The sequence below is a fragment of the Lathyrus oleraceus genome, chromosome 4 (genome assembly GCF_024323335.1).
Source record: "Lathyrus oleraceus cultivar Zhongwan6 chromosome 4, CAAS_Psat_ZW6_1.0, whole genome shotgun sequence".
Taxonomy (NCBI): Eukaryota; Viridiplantae; Streptophyta; class Magnoliopsida; order Fabales; family Fabaceae; genus Lathyrus; species Lathyrus oleraceus.
In genome coordinates, this window is record NC_066582.1 from 33,195,978 (window position 1) to 33,214,196 (window position 18,219).

Genomic DNA, 18,219 nt, shown 5'->3' on the forward strand with positions numbered 1-18,219 from the left:
CTTTGAGATTTTAGTGAGATTTCTGTAAAATAATGAACACCCTGAATTCAACATAATGAACTCCTATATATACAAGTATGAAATAACTACTCCTAACGTTTCTATCTTCAGACTCCACCACGTAAAGTTTTGCATGCAACGCATTTTTGTGCTTTCTCCACGTGTCTCTTCAGAAGGAAACCTACAGGCAGTTGTTGATATTTGAATGTAACATTACACGCCCAAATAAACACCATGTCGACCAATTCGCCGATGTTGCAAGGACTGAGCGACCGATATTTCCATATGGGTGAAATATCTCTTATAACATCCGGAAAATTTGCTAAGTCCGGATCCTGGTTGAACCAAGACGTCTTCGACTCTACCCCTATTTCCTGAGGTTTTTCTCCTGTCGAAAATCTCACCTAACAACAATCTATTAAATTTATTTTGGAAATAATCATATGAAAAATCATTTTGTATTAGAAACATATCTTACATTGATTAATGTGTTTCTAGCATTTTGCAACTTATCATTTATCTTAAGATCTTTTATGGTTAAAATATCTCCAAGACTTCTAGTTTTTGTTCAACTTTCTTCCATATTTGTTCATTTTTCAAAATATCATATTTTATGCTTTCAAGAATGAACTAGTAGAAAAGTAAGTGTTCAATAAAGAACTTGAAATATTGAAAAGATTTTAACCATGAAATAACGTGAGATGAGTAATGAATTACAAGATGATTCAAAATCATTAATCAATTTAAGTTGTTCTTCAAATATAACACAATTGTTCATATAATTATTTTTTTAACCAATTTTGAGAAGTTATATCTTTAGTATAGGGTTCAGTGAAATAAGCAATTCATATTAGATTTAATAAACTCAAAATTGTTTTATCCATCGATTTTACGAAAGACTGAGGTGAAAATGTGGTATACTCGTCGGTGAAATGTCAATCGAGGGGACATGTGTTTTTCACCATTTCAAAATTTCAAAAAGGTCTCTATGGGGATCAAACCCATTACCTTTACACAATACTCATTGGTTTTTTTAAAACTGAGAGATAAAATGTGCACTTTTCATAATGCCCATTGTTACCTCGCCTGTGAAACCGAGGCAAGACCTCCTTTTGAAACGAAGTAAAAAACATTTTTTTTATAGTGACGCAAGATTTAGGAGGCGAAGTTGTCGAGCAAAGTTCAAGCATTATGTTAAAAGCTGGCGCATAATCGAAATCCAACGAAGTTTCAATTGACAAAGTGAGAAATTATTCAAGGAGCGTATAATTTGGTTTGTCCCTTTGCTTCAATGAAGATGAAGACACCACATCTATTTTTGGCTTGCAAAATCAGCTCGAAAGTTTGGTACAAAGTGTTTATTGACTAGGTTTTCATTGCATTTTCGAAGTGAGTTCTATCCCCCTCTCATCTCATGCTCTTCTATCACTTGACATAGAGTGATTTAGTGGAAGATTCACATTCTTTCTTTTGGTATTTGGTATTTGGTATGTTGTTTGTTTGTAGGGTTATGTGACTTTGCAGGAATTCCATTTTATTCAAGGGAAGTTAATTAGTTAAAATGGATATTGTAGTATCTATTAAGCGGTTATCCTAAAACTGATTTCAAGCTAAGTTTAAGTTCTATTGTTTTTTCTTTAGAGTCGAAATCGCTTTTATATATTCATTCTAATTTAATTTGCGTATTAAAAATATGTTTTTTTCTTAAACTAATAAGAACATTTCTTTTTAATATCATAAAGGGATCATTATATCATATTATTAATAATAAAAATGACTTTAAATCATTTCTCTAAAAAAAAACTATACCAGCGCCTACTTTTATAACAAAATATCAACCCTAACATTTTATAACTAAATTCAAAACACTGACTTAATTTATAACTAAATTCACATCAACCCTAACATTTTAATTTCTGTATTACAACAACACTATATAGTCTTTTCTTCCATGAACAACTATCACTATTCAAAGGGAAGTGTGAGTGTGTTTCTGTAACGGATTAAAGAATTAAGCCTCTGCAACTTCAATTGCTTTTTAAACATGTTAATAAAATCATCAGCTTTTGCATCAACCCCTTCATCTTCTTTACACGTCGTCGTTTCACTTCTCGCCATCGCGGTTGCAGGCCTCCTCCTCTCCAACGCTTCTTCATCCTCTTCCTCCTCCCAATCCAACGTCATCGAGCACTCTTTCTCGCTCACCGATCTCTTCAGTTCCACCGAGCTCTTCTCTTCATCACCGGAATCAGAAACCGGTTTTGGATCCTGTTCCGCGGAGGAGTTTTCGGGTTCGGGTTGAACGTAATGTGTTTTTATGTGTGGTGGTGCAAGTTTATGGAGGGAGAGATTGAAGGACACGACACGCTTTAAGAGAGATGGTATTTGAACGACCTGGGGTTGAGTGGACTCGGATCCTGACTCGGGTTTTGTAATACTAGATGTTTGTTCTTGGTGGTTGTAGTAGTGACGGGTATTAAAGGACTTGGCTCGTTGGATGATTTTGGTTTTGGGTGCAGCACTGAAGCAAGAAACGAGAGCTATGGTACCGATGACAAGGTTTACAAGGATGAAGAGGGGTGAAGGTGCAAACCAGGTTGCTATTGCTATGAAATTAGTACCAGTTATGGAGTCTGTCATTTTGTGGTTTACAAGGTTTGTGTGTAGTGTGTTGGTTGATGAGAGAAATGAAAGAAATTAATGGAGGGTGTAATATAGAGAAAGATGGGGTCTTTTTAGGAAAGAAAAAGACATACTGTTGATAAATATCATCATGAGCCACTTGTTACTGTAGTTCAGTTTTTGTGTCGACGTTTACTTCTTTTGGCAGGTTGTCGTTTTGTTAGGATGTCGACGTAGCACTTGAATCAAAATTTTCGAATAATATCCAAAACAAACAGAAATATTGTAACCCGAAACCAATGGTCTAAATGTCCCCATATCAAAATCTTGCAATAGATAACATTAGGAATGTTTGGAGACATTCTCTCTAGACCCTTTCATCACTCAAGGACATTTCACAAAACAAGTTGGCGTTTTCATGGTCTTGTATGTAGTCGGTAGCTTCCTGGATGGTGATATAATTATCTTGAAATTCAAAGGAATTTTATCTTTCAATTGTGGAATTATTTGGTACTCTCCCTCTTGTTGAGCGTAATATATTTGGTGCTCTCTTGATTAGGGTATAAGATTGAAATACCAAGTTGTTATATGAGTCACATTTAATTCAATAACGATCGGATGATGGCGGTCACAGATTATTCACAAATTATTCATTAACTTGATTCTTTATATATATCATTAATCTATTCAACTCAAATATTTTAATGGATACAATAATGTGTCTGACATGCATTTTCAAAGACACCATAGTCATCACATATTAACAATAATATATATAAGATGATATGGATAACAAAACTCGGGAGAAATATAATTTTAATTGAATTCACAAGTATCATATAATACGAACATTAAACTATATATATATATATATATATATATATATATATATATATATATATATATATATATATATATATATATATATATATATATATATATATATATATATATATATATATATATAATGCTCATCTTTTCTAGATGGCCAACAAATGTCTTGGGCGGTAAACCTTTGGAATATTTATACTTTCAAATGACACATTTTGTTTATGCATTTCTACTTTCATTGATAAGTACTTCAATTTCATCTGTTTATCACCTTTGAAATATTTATCAGTGTTAGAGAAGAAGACAAATGTAGAATTATCACAATAAATCCTTAGCGGCATAGATATATTGTCGACAATATCAAGCCCTAAGATGAAATTCCGCAGCCACAATGATTGGATTGTGGCCTCAAAGCATGCCACAAATTCTACATCCATAGTAGAGGTAGAAATGATGAACTAATTTCCACTCTTCCATGATATTGCTTCTCTAGGCAGAAGAAAAACATACCCAAATATAAATTTTCTTGAATCCACACATCCTGCAAAGTCTGAATCTGAGTAGCCAACCACTTCAAGGTTGTCTAATCTTCTATATGTGATCATGTAATCTTTGGTTCCTTGTTAGTACCTAAGAATTTTTTTTGCAGCTTCCCAGTGATACATTTATGAATTACTTTGATATTGACCCAACATACCAACGACAAAACTGATATCTGACCAGTACGTGTTTGAGCATACATCAAGCTCCCAGCCACTTATGCATAGAGAATATACTCCATTTCTTTTCGTTCTAATTCACTTTTGGGACAATGCATTTAACTAAACTTGTCCCCTTTTTGAATATGAACTATCCCTACAGAGCATTTGTCCATTATGAATCTCTCTAATATTTTATTTATATAGCCTTTATGGGACAATCTCAACAGTCCTAGTGATTTATTATGAAATATTTTTATTCCTATCACATATGATGCCTCACCCATATCCTTCATTTCAAATTTATTAGAGAGAAACTTCTTTACACCATGTAACAAAGCAAAAGTATTGACAGCAAGTAAAAAATCATCAACATATAAGATCAAAATTATGAACTTTCTCCCACTGACCTTCATATAGATACACTGATCTATAGTGTTGTCTACAAAACCATATGACAAAATAGTATTGTTAATTTAAGATATCATTGTCTGGAAGCTTGCTTTAGTCCATATATTGACTTGTTTAATTTACACACTAAACTTTCTTTTCCCGTGGTAACAAACCCTTCAGGTTGAGCCATATACAATTCTTCCTCTAAGTCACCATTTAGAAAGGTCGTGCTCACATCTATTTATTGAAGCTCTAAGTCATAATGAGTTACCAAAGTCAAAACAATTCTCAAAGAGTCATTCTTTGAAACAAGAGAAAAAGTTTATTTGTAATCAACACCATCCTTTTGAGTGAAACCTTTGGCAACGAGTCTAGCTTTATATCTTTCATTATTTCCTTTTGAGTCTCGTTTGATCTTAAAGGTCCATTTACAACCAAATAGTTTTGAACCTTTGGGCAACTCAATTAGATCTCATACATTATTGTCATCCATTGATTTTAAGTCTTCTTTCATGGCATTGATCCAATTTTCATAATTGTCACTTTTGATGACTTGTGTGAATGAGATTGGATGTTCATCAATGCTCAAGTCACATTCATGTTCAAGTGAATAAATAACATGATCTTTCAAAAAGATGGTCTTCTTTTCCTTTCAGACCTTCTTACTACTATTTATTGTGTTTCTTCAATCACTTTTTCTTGCTCATTTGTGACTTGCACATTGTCAATTAGTTCATCAACTATGTGTTCATTTTGTGGGTTTTGAATATTAATTTGTTGTTTATGTGTGTCGTATGACGGTACCACGACCCGAGGGACAACAACTTGAGAAGATTCTTTAGGTGGAGAAAATTCTCCATGAGTCTCTATAATATTCACTTTATGTGATTTCTCACTCCCACTGAACTGACCATTTTCAATAAACCGAGCATTATCAGACTCAATTATTCTCGAACTATGATCAGGAAAATAAAATCTAGACCTTTTATTTTTACTTTTTAGGATAACCAATGAAAAAAACACTAATGGTTCTTGCATCAAGATTATTTTCATGTGGATTATACGCCATTACTTCATCTTGGTATCCCCAAACATGAAAATTCCTTAAACTAGGTTTCCTTCATGTCCTTAGTTTATAAGGAGTCTTAGGAACTGCTTGCTAGGAATCCTTTTAATCAAATATGCAGTAGTCCTTAATGCGTAGGTCCATAATGATAATGGTACATTACTATAATCTAACATTGACCTAATCATATTCATGAGAGTGTGATTCTTCCTCCCAGTCATACCATTTTCTTGTGGTGTGCCAGGCCTAATATATTATGCATATATACCACGACTTTTGAGAAACTTTGCAAATGTACATGGACATTGTACTTTCTCATTATATTTTCCATAATATTCACAACCTCTATCAGAACTCGCTATCTTTATTTTTCTATCCAATTGCCTTTCCACCTCATCAATGAATACTTTTAACATGTCCACTGATTGAGATTTTTCATGCAATAAATACAAGTAACAATAACGTTATAAGTCATCAATAAAAGTGATAAAATACTTTTATCCTCTACAAAAAATAACGTCGAAGGGACCACAAATATCAAGATCTTAAACATGAAGTTTTTCTAACATTAATATTCAAAACAAACATAAATATGAAAACCTGAAAACAATGGTCTAAATGTCCCCATATCAAAATCTTCCAATAGATAACATTAGGAATGTTTAGAGACATTCTTTCTAGACACTTTAATCACTCAAGGACATTTCATAAAATAAGTTGGCTTTTTAGTCTTGTATGTGGTCGGTAGTGTAGCGGTAAATTCATGACCATTAAGTTGTGGATAAACTCGACGTCAATAAAACCAGAGTCGCCACCGCGCTTTTATTGTTTCCAAAGGAAAAGGGAAAAGTACGAACAAAACCCAAAGGTAAGAAGTTTTCAAATCAAAACTAATAAAATGCCAGAGATTGCAGGTAAGGGGGTTGGTTACACAGAGGGAAGGTGTTAGCACCCAAAGTGTCATAGGTACTCCTAGGGAGCAGTTTTTTATGTGTGCATATGTGTTTGGTATAAAAGATTTTTGAGAAAAACAGAGTGTGGGGATGAGAAAAGAATTCATTGATTATATTTTTGTGTTTGACAAGACCTTCAAAATTGTGTCTACGTACCAACATAAAAATGAGGGATCAAAACCTCGTAGTTCGTGGGAAAAATTTCAAATAAGTTGGTGAATTTCTTTTAAGAAAAGTTTAATAAGAAAGGCACCAAAGGGCCAAAAGTTTGAATGAACTTGTTAGTTCTTTTTGTCTTTTGAAATTTTAAGTCAGTATGGTTAAGTTTATTTACAAGTTTGATTAAGAAAGAGTTTGAGAATTCAATGGCATAAGGCCAAAGTTTCTAATCATTAAACAATGTCTAAGTTTAAAATCACAAGCAAAGAAAGTTTTTGAAAAGGGGGAGAGATTTTGAAATTAAAGAAGTGGGAGTAGATGAAGAGGTTATCCTAAGCAAAAATTTAAAAGTTAAGGGTTGAAAACATCTGACCAATGGGATGCAATCTAATAGACAAGAATGATATATAGAAACCCATTTTCCCTTGGACTCTTAATCAAACAATAACCAATAAGCAATGAGCAATATACATGCATCATGAAGATCAAGGAATTAAATAAAGATAGCCACATCCAAGCAAGCAAATCCCATAGCTAGCAATCTTCTTTGTCTTCCCATGTATCAGATGAATTATTCCTTGATCAACTCAGAGCAAAGCATCAGACACAAGATCAAAATAATACTTAATCACAAAGAAAGAGTAGTAGATGAATTCAAACAAATCCCGAGGCTTGCATCAGATGAAGGCTCAGTTCACAATAGCTCAGTCTCAGAGTGTTGGCATTGGCCAAGTCCTTTTTGCACAGGGATTGTTGCCTAATCCTAAGTCCAACAGTTCATATCAAGTTCAACAATCTGTAAAGACAAAGACTCAGACAACATACGATCGCAAGTTTCGATGATAACAAAAGACCATCATGCACGTCTACAAACAAATGCAACACATTACCCATCATATCCTTTTCTACATTTGTCTAAATCTATTATAATCATTAAAAACATATGTGGATAAAGTGTGATCATGACGAAATGCATGAAAATCACAAAACACAGTTTTTATGCAGATTTGAAGGCCTTGAGTCGACCATAGGGGTCAGCTCAAAGCTCACGGGTCAGTGCGAAGCACAGCTAACCTGAAGATTGGTCAGCGCATGCTGCCTTGCGTCGACCATAAGGGTCGGCGCTTACCTCACGGGTCAGCGCAAAATTCCTTTGAGTCGACCAGAAGTCAGCGCTTAGCATACTGATGCTATTCTAAGTCAGCGCATGGAACAATAGGTCGACCATAGGGGTCGGCGCATCACTCACGGCTCAGCACACGCCGACCTATGGTCGACCGCTCGCGCGTAAACTCAGTTTTCTGAGTTATTTCAACTGTTTGAAATTCTGTTATGTTTGATTGGTTTTGTCAGTTACTATATATATAGAAGTCAAAACACTTCTATTAACCAACATTTTGTCAATTTGTATTCAAGTGTTCAAAGAAACAAGAAAGAGTGAAAAAGGTGTCAAAGATTCATCATCTTCATCTTCAACAATCACAATACATCAACTGCACACAATAACTTTTGATGCGATTCGTGATAGATTGAAGGTGATAAGGTTCGTAGTTGCGATTGGAGAATCGGGTTCGAGTTGAAGTCTGTGGCAGGTTCTTTCTTGAATAAAACCATTAGGGTTTTATCCTCCAATACCGGTTTGTGTTTGGGGGTTTTTGGACGAATTGCTTCATTAACATTCAGCTGAGCGAAGGTGACTGATAAGAGGACGTCTTTATCAGTTTAGTAGCGGATTCGGTGTTTGTGGTGTGAAGGATTCGGGTTTGATTCGTTTGTGTTCGTGATCAGCCGAGCCAAGGGGTTGAAGAACGGAAGGTTCCTCAACGAGTGGCTGGAATCGGAGGTCCAGCATCAACGATCAAAGGTCTTGATTCATCTTGAATCAAGGAGCAAGGATAAGAAGTATCATTCAACACATTGGAAGTTCTGTTGTTTACATACTTTACAATCCTTGTATAAACGATTAAATCTCACAGGTGATATCTAATTAATCATCTCAATTCTATTTTTAGAATTGAGGGCAGACGTACCCCGAAGCGAGGACGGCGGGGGAACTGCCTCATCAAATCTGAGTCTTCTTTAATTTTCTGCATAATTAGTTTTTCAGCTTAAAATTTAAGTGATTTTAGTTTAAGCAATTTTTACCAAACATTGATATAAGTTGAGTAAGAGATTAAAACTGCTGTTTGAATTCTAAGTACAATAATATATTGTACTAGGTTAAATTGAATTGCTTACTCAACTCAAATATCACTTGGAGTGTTTATGCACACCAAGTGTTTGTTAATTTGCTTAAGCCAAAGTTGTCTTAAGCTTGCATTCAGTTTAATTTGGTATTTTGGTTCATTGGAACTAGGCTTGCTAGTAAGTGAATCATATCATTGATCGTGCAATTAGTGTAGTGATTTGTATTTCACTTTATCGCTTATCCATTAGCTTAACGCATATCCGGTTTTCCAATAACGGTTCGTTTTAGACTAAATTTTCCTCGGCCGCTTCCGCACTTAAAACAAACTTTTAAAACCAATTTTCTTTTAAATTGGTAGCGCCGACTCAAGTTTTTAATTGGGATCTATTCAACCCCCCCTTCTAGATCCGTGCCATAGTCTAACAAGTGGTATCAGGAGCTCAGGTTCACTCCGTGCTTCAAAATACAACGTTGATAGAAAATGGCTAACGAACCTAAAGGGGCTTACAATAGAGCTCCCGTTTTCAATGGTGAAAATTATAGTTATTGGAAAGACTGTATGCGGGTGCACATAAATTCCATAGATAGAAAAATATGGAATGTTATTCTCAATGGTCCAATTGAAATAACCATGACCAATGAGAATAATGAAGTAGTGCCTAAGCCTGAAGCACAATGGACCGATGATGATGAAAAGAAATACAACTATGATTGGAAAGCCAAAAATATCCTAATCTCCTCATTAGGTGTAGACGAATACTATCGTGTATCCCATTGCCCTACTGCTAAGGCCATGTGGGATTCACTTCAAATTGCCCATGAGGGGACGAACGATGTTAAATTGGCTAGAATCAATACACTAACACAAGAGTTTGATCTCTTTTTCATGGAGCAAGGGGAAACCATTGCCGACATGCAAAAGAGATTCACTCATCTAATCAATCGATTACATTCACTAGGTAAACCTATTTCCAATGATGTTGCTACTAATAAGATCTTAATATGTCTTAACAGGGAATGGCAGCCGAAAGTGACCGCCATCAAAGAGGCAAATGATCTTACCACATTGGACTTGACAACATTGTTCGGTAAACTACAAGAGCACGAACAAGTTCTATTAAGCTTGGAACAACATGAAAAGAAAGATAAGAAAGACAAAGCAAAGGTGAGTGAAAAGAAATCAATAGCTCTAAAGACTTCCTCCTCAAAGTCTCAAGCAAAAGAGCAAAGTGATTATTCATCGAGTGACGAAGAAGAAGAGGACAAGAGTGAAGATATGGGGCTGTTCGTCAAACGCTACAACCGTTACGTGAGAAAGAACGGCATCCAACATTTCGAGAAGAACTTGGTAAACTTCCGGAAGCAATCTAGGTTCTCTAAAAATGATGACTCAAAAGGAAAAACAACTAGAGGGTCGTGCTATAAGTGTGGAAAGCCGGGTCACTACAAACCGGACTGTCCGATGAACAAAAAGACAAAAGAAAAAGATTCATACAAATCACACAAGAAACCATCAAAGCCAAGGAGAGCATACATAGCTTGGGAAAGCGATAGCGACTCCTCCGATGATGAAAGCTCTAGTGATGAAGATGAAAATGCAAATCTATGTCTCTCTGTTCATCAAAAGAACAAAAAGAAACAGGTACGACATGCTAAATATGAAAAATCCTCTAGTATGTCTCATCATGAATTGCAAACTGTTTTTGAAACTTTACACTGTGAAGCGAAAGAGGCCTTTAAAAGGCTTGCCTCAAATAAGAATTTTTTTTCTCATTTAGAACAAAAAATTCAAGAATCCGAAAGGAAACTTGAGGCACTTAAGGCTTCTATAGTGGAAAGCACAAAAACAAGTTATGAGGACCTTAAAAGTAGAATGATGAACTTTGGGTGTGATACTTGTTACATTTGGCAGAGTGAAGTAAGAAACCTAAAAGTCAAACTTGACAAGGCTCTTGATCCCAAGATTACTTTTGCTATCGACAAATCAAATTTTCGAAAAAGTATGGTTAATCCATATCAAAAATATAAATATGTTATAAAAGATGAAGATAGCAAAAGCAATCCAAATGCAACTTTCTCTTGTCTCTATTGCTGCAAGAAAGGCCATTCCATTGCTAAATGTAGATTTAGGAGGTTTTTAGTTCCTAAAGGCATTTATCAATGGATGCCCAAATGCAACCATTTTGTTCCTCACCACTCAGGACCCAATAAGCCATTGGGTACCTTCTTTTGTTAATTATCTCATCACAGGTACAATGCCTCGAGACTACCGAGAGAAGATGGGTTCTCGACAGTGGATGCTCAAGGCACATGTCAGGAGACATATCTCTCTTCATTGACTTCGTGGCTAAGAAGAAGGGATATGTAACTTATGGTGACAACAACCGTGGAGCAATACTTGGTAAAGGTAGTGTAGGTAACCCCTCTTCCACTACTATTTCTGATGTATTGCTTGTCGAAGGTCTTAAACACAATCTACTTAGCATCAGTCAGTTATGTGACAAAGGATACAATGTATCGTTTTCAAAAGATTGTTGCAAAATTGTACATACTGATGATAAGAAGAGCATGTTTAATGGTCTTCGTGTGAACAATGTCTATATGCTTGACTTAAATGAAGTATCGTTAACAAGTGACAAATGCCTTGTAACAATGAGTGAAGATTCATGGTTATGGCATAGGCGTTTAGCACATGTTAATTTCGATTTACTAAATAAAGTAGTCTCAAAAGATCTAGTCCTAGGTCTCCCCAAAATTAAGTTCACCAAGGATCACCTTTGTGATGCTTGTCAAAAAGGGAAGCAAACGAGGATCTCTTTTAAATCCAAAAATATCGTTTCAACAACGAGACCTCTCGAGCTTCTCCATATGGATTTATTTGGGCCATCTAGGATTAAAAGTCTAGGAGGAAACTATTACGGTTTCGTAATAGTGGACGACTTTTCTCGATTTTGTTGGACTATTTTCTTAGTGAGTAAGAGCGACACTTTCGCCGCCTTTGAACGATTTGCTAAGCTTTCCCAAAATAAACTAAATACAAACATTGTTGCAATTAGAAGAGATCATGGAGGTGAGTTTGAAAATCACTTATTCGAAGAATATTGCGGTAACCATGGTATTGATCATAACTTCTCCGCTCCACGTACTCCTCAACAAAACGGGGTTGTGGAGCGTAAAAATCGAATTTTGGAAGAATTGGGAAGAACAATGATCAATGAAAGTGGCTTACCAAAATATTTTTGGGCTGACGCCATCAGTACGGCTTGTTACGTTCTGAATAGGGTGCTCATTCGCCCCATTCTAAACAAAACACCGTATGAACTTTTAAAAGGGCGAAAGCCAAATGTTTCTCACTTACATGTCTTTGGTTGCAAATGTTTTGTATTGAACAATGGAAAGGAAAACTTAGGGAAATTCGATTCCAAGGCCGACGAAGGTATCTTCCTCGGATACTCTCAATCGAGCAAAGCATATAGAATATACAACAAGCGATTACTTACTGTAGAAGAGTCTGTACACGTTACCTTTGATGAATCCAATCCGAGAAACGTCGGAAAGGGTAGTGTTTTTCATGGTGCAGGTACATCTACCGAAGACATACTCAATGGTGGCGAGCCGGGGATTGATCAACCCGACATAGTCAAAATTGAGGAGGACAAAGATGTCCACCATGAGGATACCGAGGTAGTTCATCCGCCTTCAAACGATGATCTTCCTCAAGCTTGGAAGTCTTCCAAAGACCATCCAATCGACAACATTCTCGGAGACATCTCAAAGGGTGTAACAACTCGATCTAAGCTAAGTAATTTCTGTTATCACTTCGCTTTCGTTTCGCAGATGGAACCTAAAAACCCTAAAGAAGCCCTACTCGATGAACACTGGTTTTTATCAATGCAGGAGGAACTTAATCAGTTCACCAGAAATGAGGTTTGGGACCTTGTCCCTCCTCCGCGAGATCATCGAGTAATCGGCACCCGATGGGTGTTTAGGAACAAGCTGGACGAAAATGGGGTAATAACCCGTAATAAGGCGCGATTAGTCGCGCAAGGGTATAACCAAGAGGAAGGCATCGACTATGAGGAAACTTATGCGCCGGTTGCCCGACTCGAGGCTATACGCCTTCTCCTTGCCTTCGCTTGTGCAAAGGACTTTAAGCTATTTCAAATGGATGTTAAGAGCGCTTTCCTTAACGGTCACATAAATGAAGAAGTTTACGTCGCACAACCTCCGGGTTTCGAATCCCATGAGTATCCTGATCATGTTTATAAACTAAAAAGGGCTTTGTACGGCCTCAAACAAGCTCCTAGAGCTTGGTATGAGAGACTGAGCAAGTTCTTACTCGATCAAGGTTACTCAAGAGGAAAGGTTGACACAACCCTCTTCATTAAACGTCAAGGAAAGCACTTGATACTAGTGCAAATTTATGTAGATGATATCATTTTTGGGTCGACTAACATGAATCTTGTGAGAGAGTTTTCTGACCTTATGCAGGGCGAGTTCGAGATGAGTATGATGGGGGAGCTCACATACTTTCTCGGTCTACAAATTAAACAGCTCAAAGAAGGAAGTTTCGTGAGCCAGACAAAGTATTGTTTGGACCTTATCAAGAGATTTGACATGGCAAAAGCTAAGGCCATAGACACCCCCATGCCTACGTGTACCAACTTGAACAAAGATGAAGACGGTAAGGAAGTAGATGTAAAACGGTATAGAGGTATGATTGGTTCACTCCTTTATCTTACTGCTTCTCGTCCCGATATTATGGTTAGCGTATGCATGTGTGCAAGATATCAATCATGTCCCAAGGAATCCCACTTAAAAGCCGTCAAACGAATACTTCGATACCTATCCGGTACTCCGAAGTATGGACTGTGGTATTCCAAAGGTAATGATTGTTCCTTGGTAGGTTTTTCCGATTCCGACTTTGCCGGTTGCAAATCGGATAGGAAGAGCACCAGTGGCACCTGTCACTTATTTTCAAACTCTTTGGTCAGTTGGCATAGCAAGAAACAGGTTTCTGTTGCCTTGTCAACCGCCGAAGCGGAATACGTTGCCGCCGGTAGTTGTTGTGCCCAAATCCTATGGATTAAGCAACAACTATTGGATTTTAACCTCAAACTTGAACGTATTCCCATTTTTTGTGACAATACCAGTGCCATTAACCTATCCAAGAATCCTGTGCTACATTCTCGCACCAAACATATCGAAATACGACACCACTTTCTTCGGGATCATGTAGAGAAAGGTGACATTGTGTTTGAACATGTCAATACTGAAAATCAACTAGCGGACATTTTCACAAAGCCGCTAGCCACTGAACCTTTCTTTCATATCCGCCGAGAACTTGGCATTCTCGATATTTCGGAACGGGCACTATAATCTGCTGATTTACATAATTCCATATAAGACTTTAATCTTGTACTTCTAACAAATCTATGTTGTTGTAAGCACAAGTCTACCGTTCACTAAGTCACTCCGGCATTGAGGTGATATTGTTCCTCTCTTTCTCTCTGCAAAGTCTCATGACTACAATAGTTATATCTCATAATGATGTTGTTTATATATATATATATATATATATATATATATATATATATATATATATATGTTTGATATCTCTCTTTGGTTGATTATTGTTGTATGAACTGTTAATTATGCATCAAACTGGTCATTGCATGTGCTGAATAGTGAAAACTGGAAATTTGAACTGTATGAGTCGACCGCAGCAGGGCTATGGTCGACGCATGATTAAATAATTTCTGCATTTTCTCAAAAACCAAACAGTATGCGTCGACGCATACAGGGCTATGGTCGACGCATCGCTCGAAAATTTCGCTTTTCTGCAGAAATATTTAAATCGTTTTTCATGCATTCCCATTCAAAAATCATCATTAAGTGTGCATTTACTTTCCATCACATTTCAAACTACCCACTACTTCAAACCCAAAATGAGCGGCTCGACAACCTCTCCACAAGCCTAAATGGACGGTATGCAGATTTGGAACGGTGTGTCGACAGGAGTCTCAGGCATCTGGAAGGTGTTTCTGATTACTTATCCACTCTGGCTGACCCCAGCAGAAACCCAGGCGTCTGCTACCATCCAGGCCACCGTCACCTAAGACAATAGCCCTTCATATGCACATTACATGTTGCTTGTTGTTTTGAATGTATTCCTGTTTTTCTCTGCTTTGCCTGTTTATGCAACCGTAATCTCTTTAATGTATTTTCTTCATTTAATTAATGACTATTGATAAGAAATGATATAAGTGTGATATTATTCTCTGTCTCTGTTACTACCTGTGAATTTTTCGTTGTTATCTTGAATAATCACTCTGTCTCTCTTTTTGATGTTGTCAAAGGGGGAGAATAGTGCAGACAAAAATGCAGACAAAAATGCCCACAACTAACAGTCGCTTTCTGCAGATAGCCTTAGATTACAAAAGAAAGGGGGAGTGTGCAAAATGTGTCAATACCGCATGTTGTTTGTCACGTTGATTTATACAGGTTGTCATCATCAAAAAGGGGGAGTATGTAAAGACAAAGAGTCAGACAACATACGATCGCAAGTTTCGATAATAACAAAAGACCATCATGCACGTCTACAAACAAATGCAACACATTACCCATCATATCCTTTTCTACATTTGTCTAAATCTATTATAATCATTAAAAACATATGTGGATAAAGTGTGATCATGACGAAATGCATGAAAATCACAAAACACAGTTTTTATGCAGATTTGAAGGCCTTGAGTCGACCATAGGGGTCAGCTCAAAGCTCACGGGTCAGCGTGAAGCACAGCTAACCTGAAGATTGGTCAGCGCATGCTGCCTTGCGTCGACCATAAGGGTCGGCGCTTACCTCACGGGTCAGCGCAAAATTCCTTTGAGTCGACCAGAAGTCAGCGCTTAGCATACTGATGCTATTCTGAGTCAGCGCATGGAACAATAGGTCGACCATAGGGGTCGGCGCATCACTCACGGCTCAGCACACGCCGACCTATGGTCGACCGCTCGCGCGTAAACTCAGTTTTCTGAGTTATTTCAACTGTTTGAAATTCTGTTATGTTTGATTGGTTTTGTCAGTTACTATATATATAGAAGTCAAAACACTTCTATTAACCAACATTTTGTCAATTTGTATTCAAGTGTTCAAAGAAACAAGAAAGAGTGAAAAAGGTGTCAAAGATTCATCATCTTCATCTTCAACAATCACAATACATCAACTGCACACAATAACTTTTGATGCAATTCGTGATAGATTGAAGGTGATAAGGTTCGTAGCTGCGATTGGAGAATCGGGTTCGAGTTGAAGTCTGTGGCAGGTTCTTTCTTGAATAAAACCATTAGGGTTTTATCCTCCAATACCGGTTTGTGTTTGGGGGTTTTTGGACGAATTGCTTCATTAACATTCAGCTGAGCGAAGGTGACTGATAAGAGGACGTCTTTATCAGTTTAGTAGCGGATTCGGTGTTTGTGGTGTGAAGGATTCGGGTTTGATTCGTTTGTGTTCGTGATCAGCCGAGCCAAGGGGTTGAAGAACGGAAGGTTCCTCAACGAGTGGCTGGAATCGGAGGTCCAACATCAACGATCAAAGGTCTTGATTCATCTTGAATCAAGGAGCAAGGATAAGAAGTATCATTCAACACATTGGAAGTTCTGTTGTTTACATACTTTACAATCCTTGTATAAACGATTAAATCTCACAGGTGATATCTAATTAATCATCTCAATTCTATTTTTAGAATTGAGGGCAGACGTACCCCGAAGCGAGGACGGCGGGGGAACTGCCTCATCAAATCTGAGTCTTCTTTAATTTTCTGCATAATTAGTTTTTCAGCTTAAAATTTAAGTGATTTTAGTTTAAGCAATTTTTACCAAACATTGATATAAGTTGAGTAAGAGATTAAAACTGCTGTTTGAATTCTAAGTACAATAATATATTGTACTAGGTTAAATTGAATTGCTTACTCAACTCAAATATCACTTGGAGTGTTTATGCACACCAAGTGTTTGTTAATTTGCTTAAGCCAAAGTTGTCTTAAGCTTGCATTCAGTTTAATTTGGTATTTTGGTTCATTGGAACTAGGCTTGCTAGTAAGTGAATCATATCATTGATCGTGCAATTAGTGTAGTGATTTGTATTTCACTTTATCGCTTATCCATTAGCTTAACGCATATCCGGTTTTCCAATAACGGTTCGTTTTAGACTAAATTTTCCTCGGCCGCTTCCGCACTTAAAACAAACTTTTAAAACCAATTTTCTTTTAAATTGGTAGCGCCGACTCAAGTTTTTAATTGGGATCTATTCAACCCCCCCTTCTAGATCCGTGCCATAGTCTAACAAGTGGTATCAGGAGCTCAGGTTCACTCCGTGCTTCAAAATACAACGTTGATAGAAAATGGCTAACGAACCTAAAGGGGCTTACAATAGAGCTCCTGTTTTCAATGGTGAAAATTATAGTTATTGGAAAGACTGTATGCGGGTGCACATAAATTCCATAGATAGAAAAATATGGAATGTTATTCTCAATGGTCCAATTGAAATAACCATGACCAATGAGAATAATGAAGTAGTGCCTAAGCCTGAAGCACAATGGACCGATGATGATGAAAAGAAATACAACTATGATTGGAAAGCCAAAAATATCCTAATCTCCTCATTAGGTGTAGACGAATACTATCGTGTATCCCATTGCCCTACTGCTAAGGCCATGTGGGATTCACTTCAAATTGCCCATGAGGGGACGAACGATGTTAAATTGGCTAGAATCAATACACTAACACAAGAGTTTGATCTCTTTTTCATAGAGCAAGGGGAAACCATTGCCGACATGCAAAAGAGATTCACTCATCTAATCAATCGATTACATTCACTAGGTAAACCTATTTCCAATGATGTTGCTACTAATAAGATCTTAATATGTCTTAACAGGGAATGGCAGCCGAAAGTGACCGCCATCAAAGAGGCAAATGATCTTACCACATTGGACTTGACAACATTGTTCGGTAAACTACAAGAGCACGAACAAGTTCTATTAAGCTTGGAACAACATGAAAAGAAAGATAAGAAAGACAAAGCAAAGGTGAGTGAAAAGAAATCAATAGCTCTAAAGACTTCCTCCTCAAAGTCTCAAGCAAAAGAGCAAAGTGATTATTCATCGAGTGACGAAGAAGAAGAGGACAAGAGTGAAGATATGGGGCTGTTCGTCAAACGCTACAACCGTTACGTGAGAAAGAACGGCATCCAACATTTCGAGAAGAACTTGGTAAACTTCCGGAAGCAATCTAGGTTCTCTAAAAATGATG

The 18,219-nt window shown here is 36.9% G+C and overlaps 1 protein-coding gene across 1 annotated transcript; it reads right to left on the reverse strand.

Moving 5' to 3' along the window:
* Nucleotides 1–1,793: 1,793 nt before the first annotated feature.
* Nucleotides 1,794–2,741, reverse strand: LOC127135128 (pathogen-associated molecular patterns-induced protein A70). The gene has a single exon (XM_051061929.1). The coding sequence runs from the start codon at nt 2,638–2,640 to the stop codon at nt 1,966–1,968; it is 675 nt and encodes a 224-aa protein (XP_050917886.1). The 5' UTR covers nt 2,641–2,741; the 3' UTR covers nt 1,794–1,965.
* Nucleotides 2,742–18,219: the final 15,478 nt, after the last annotated feature.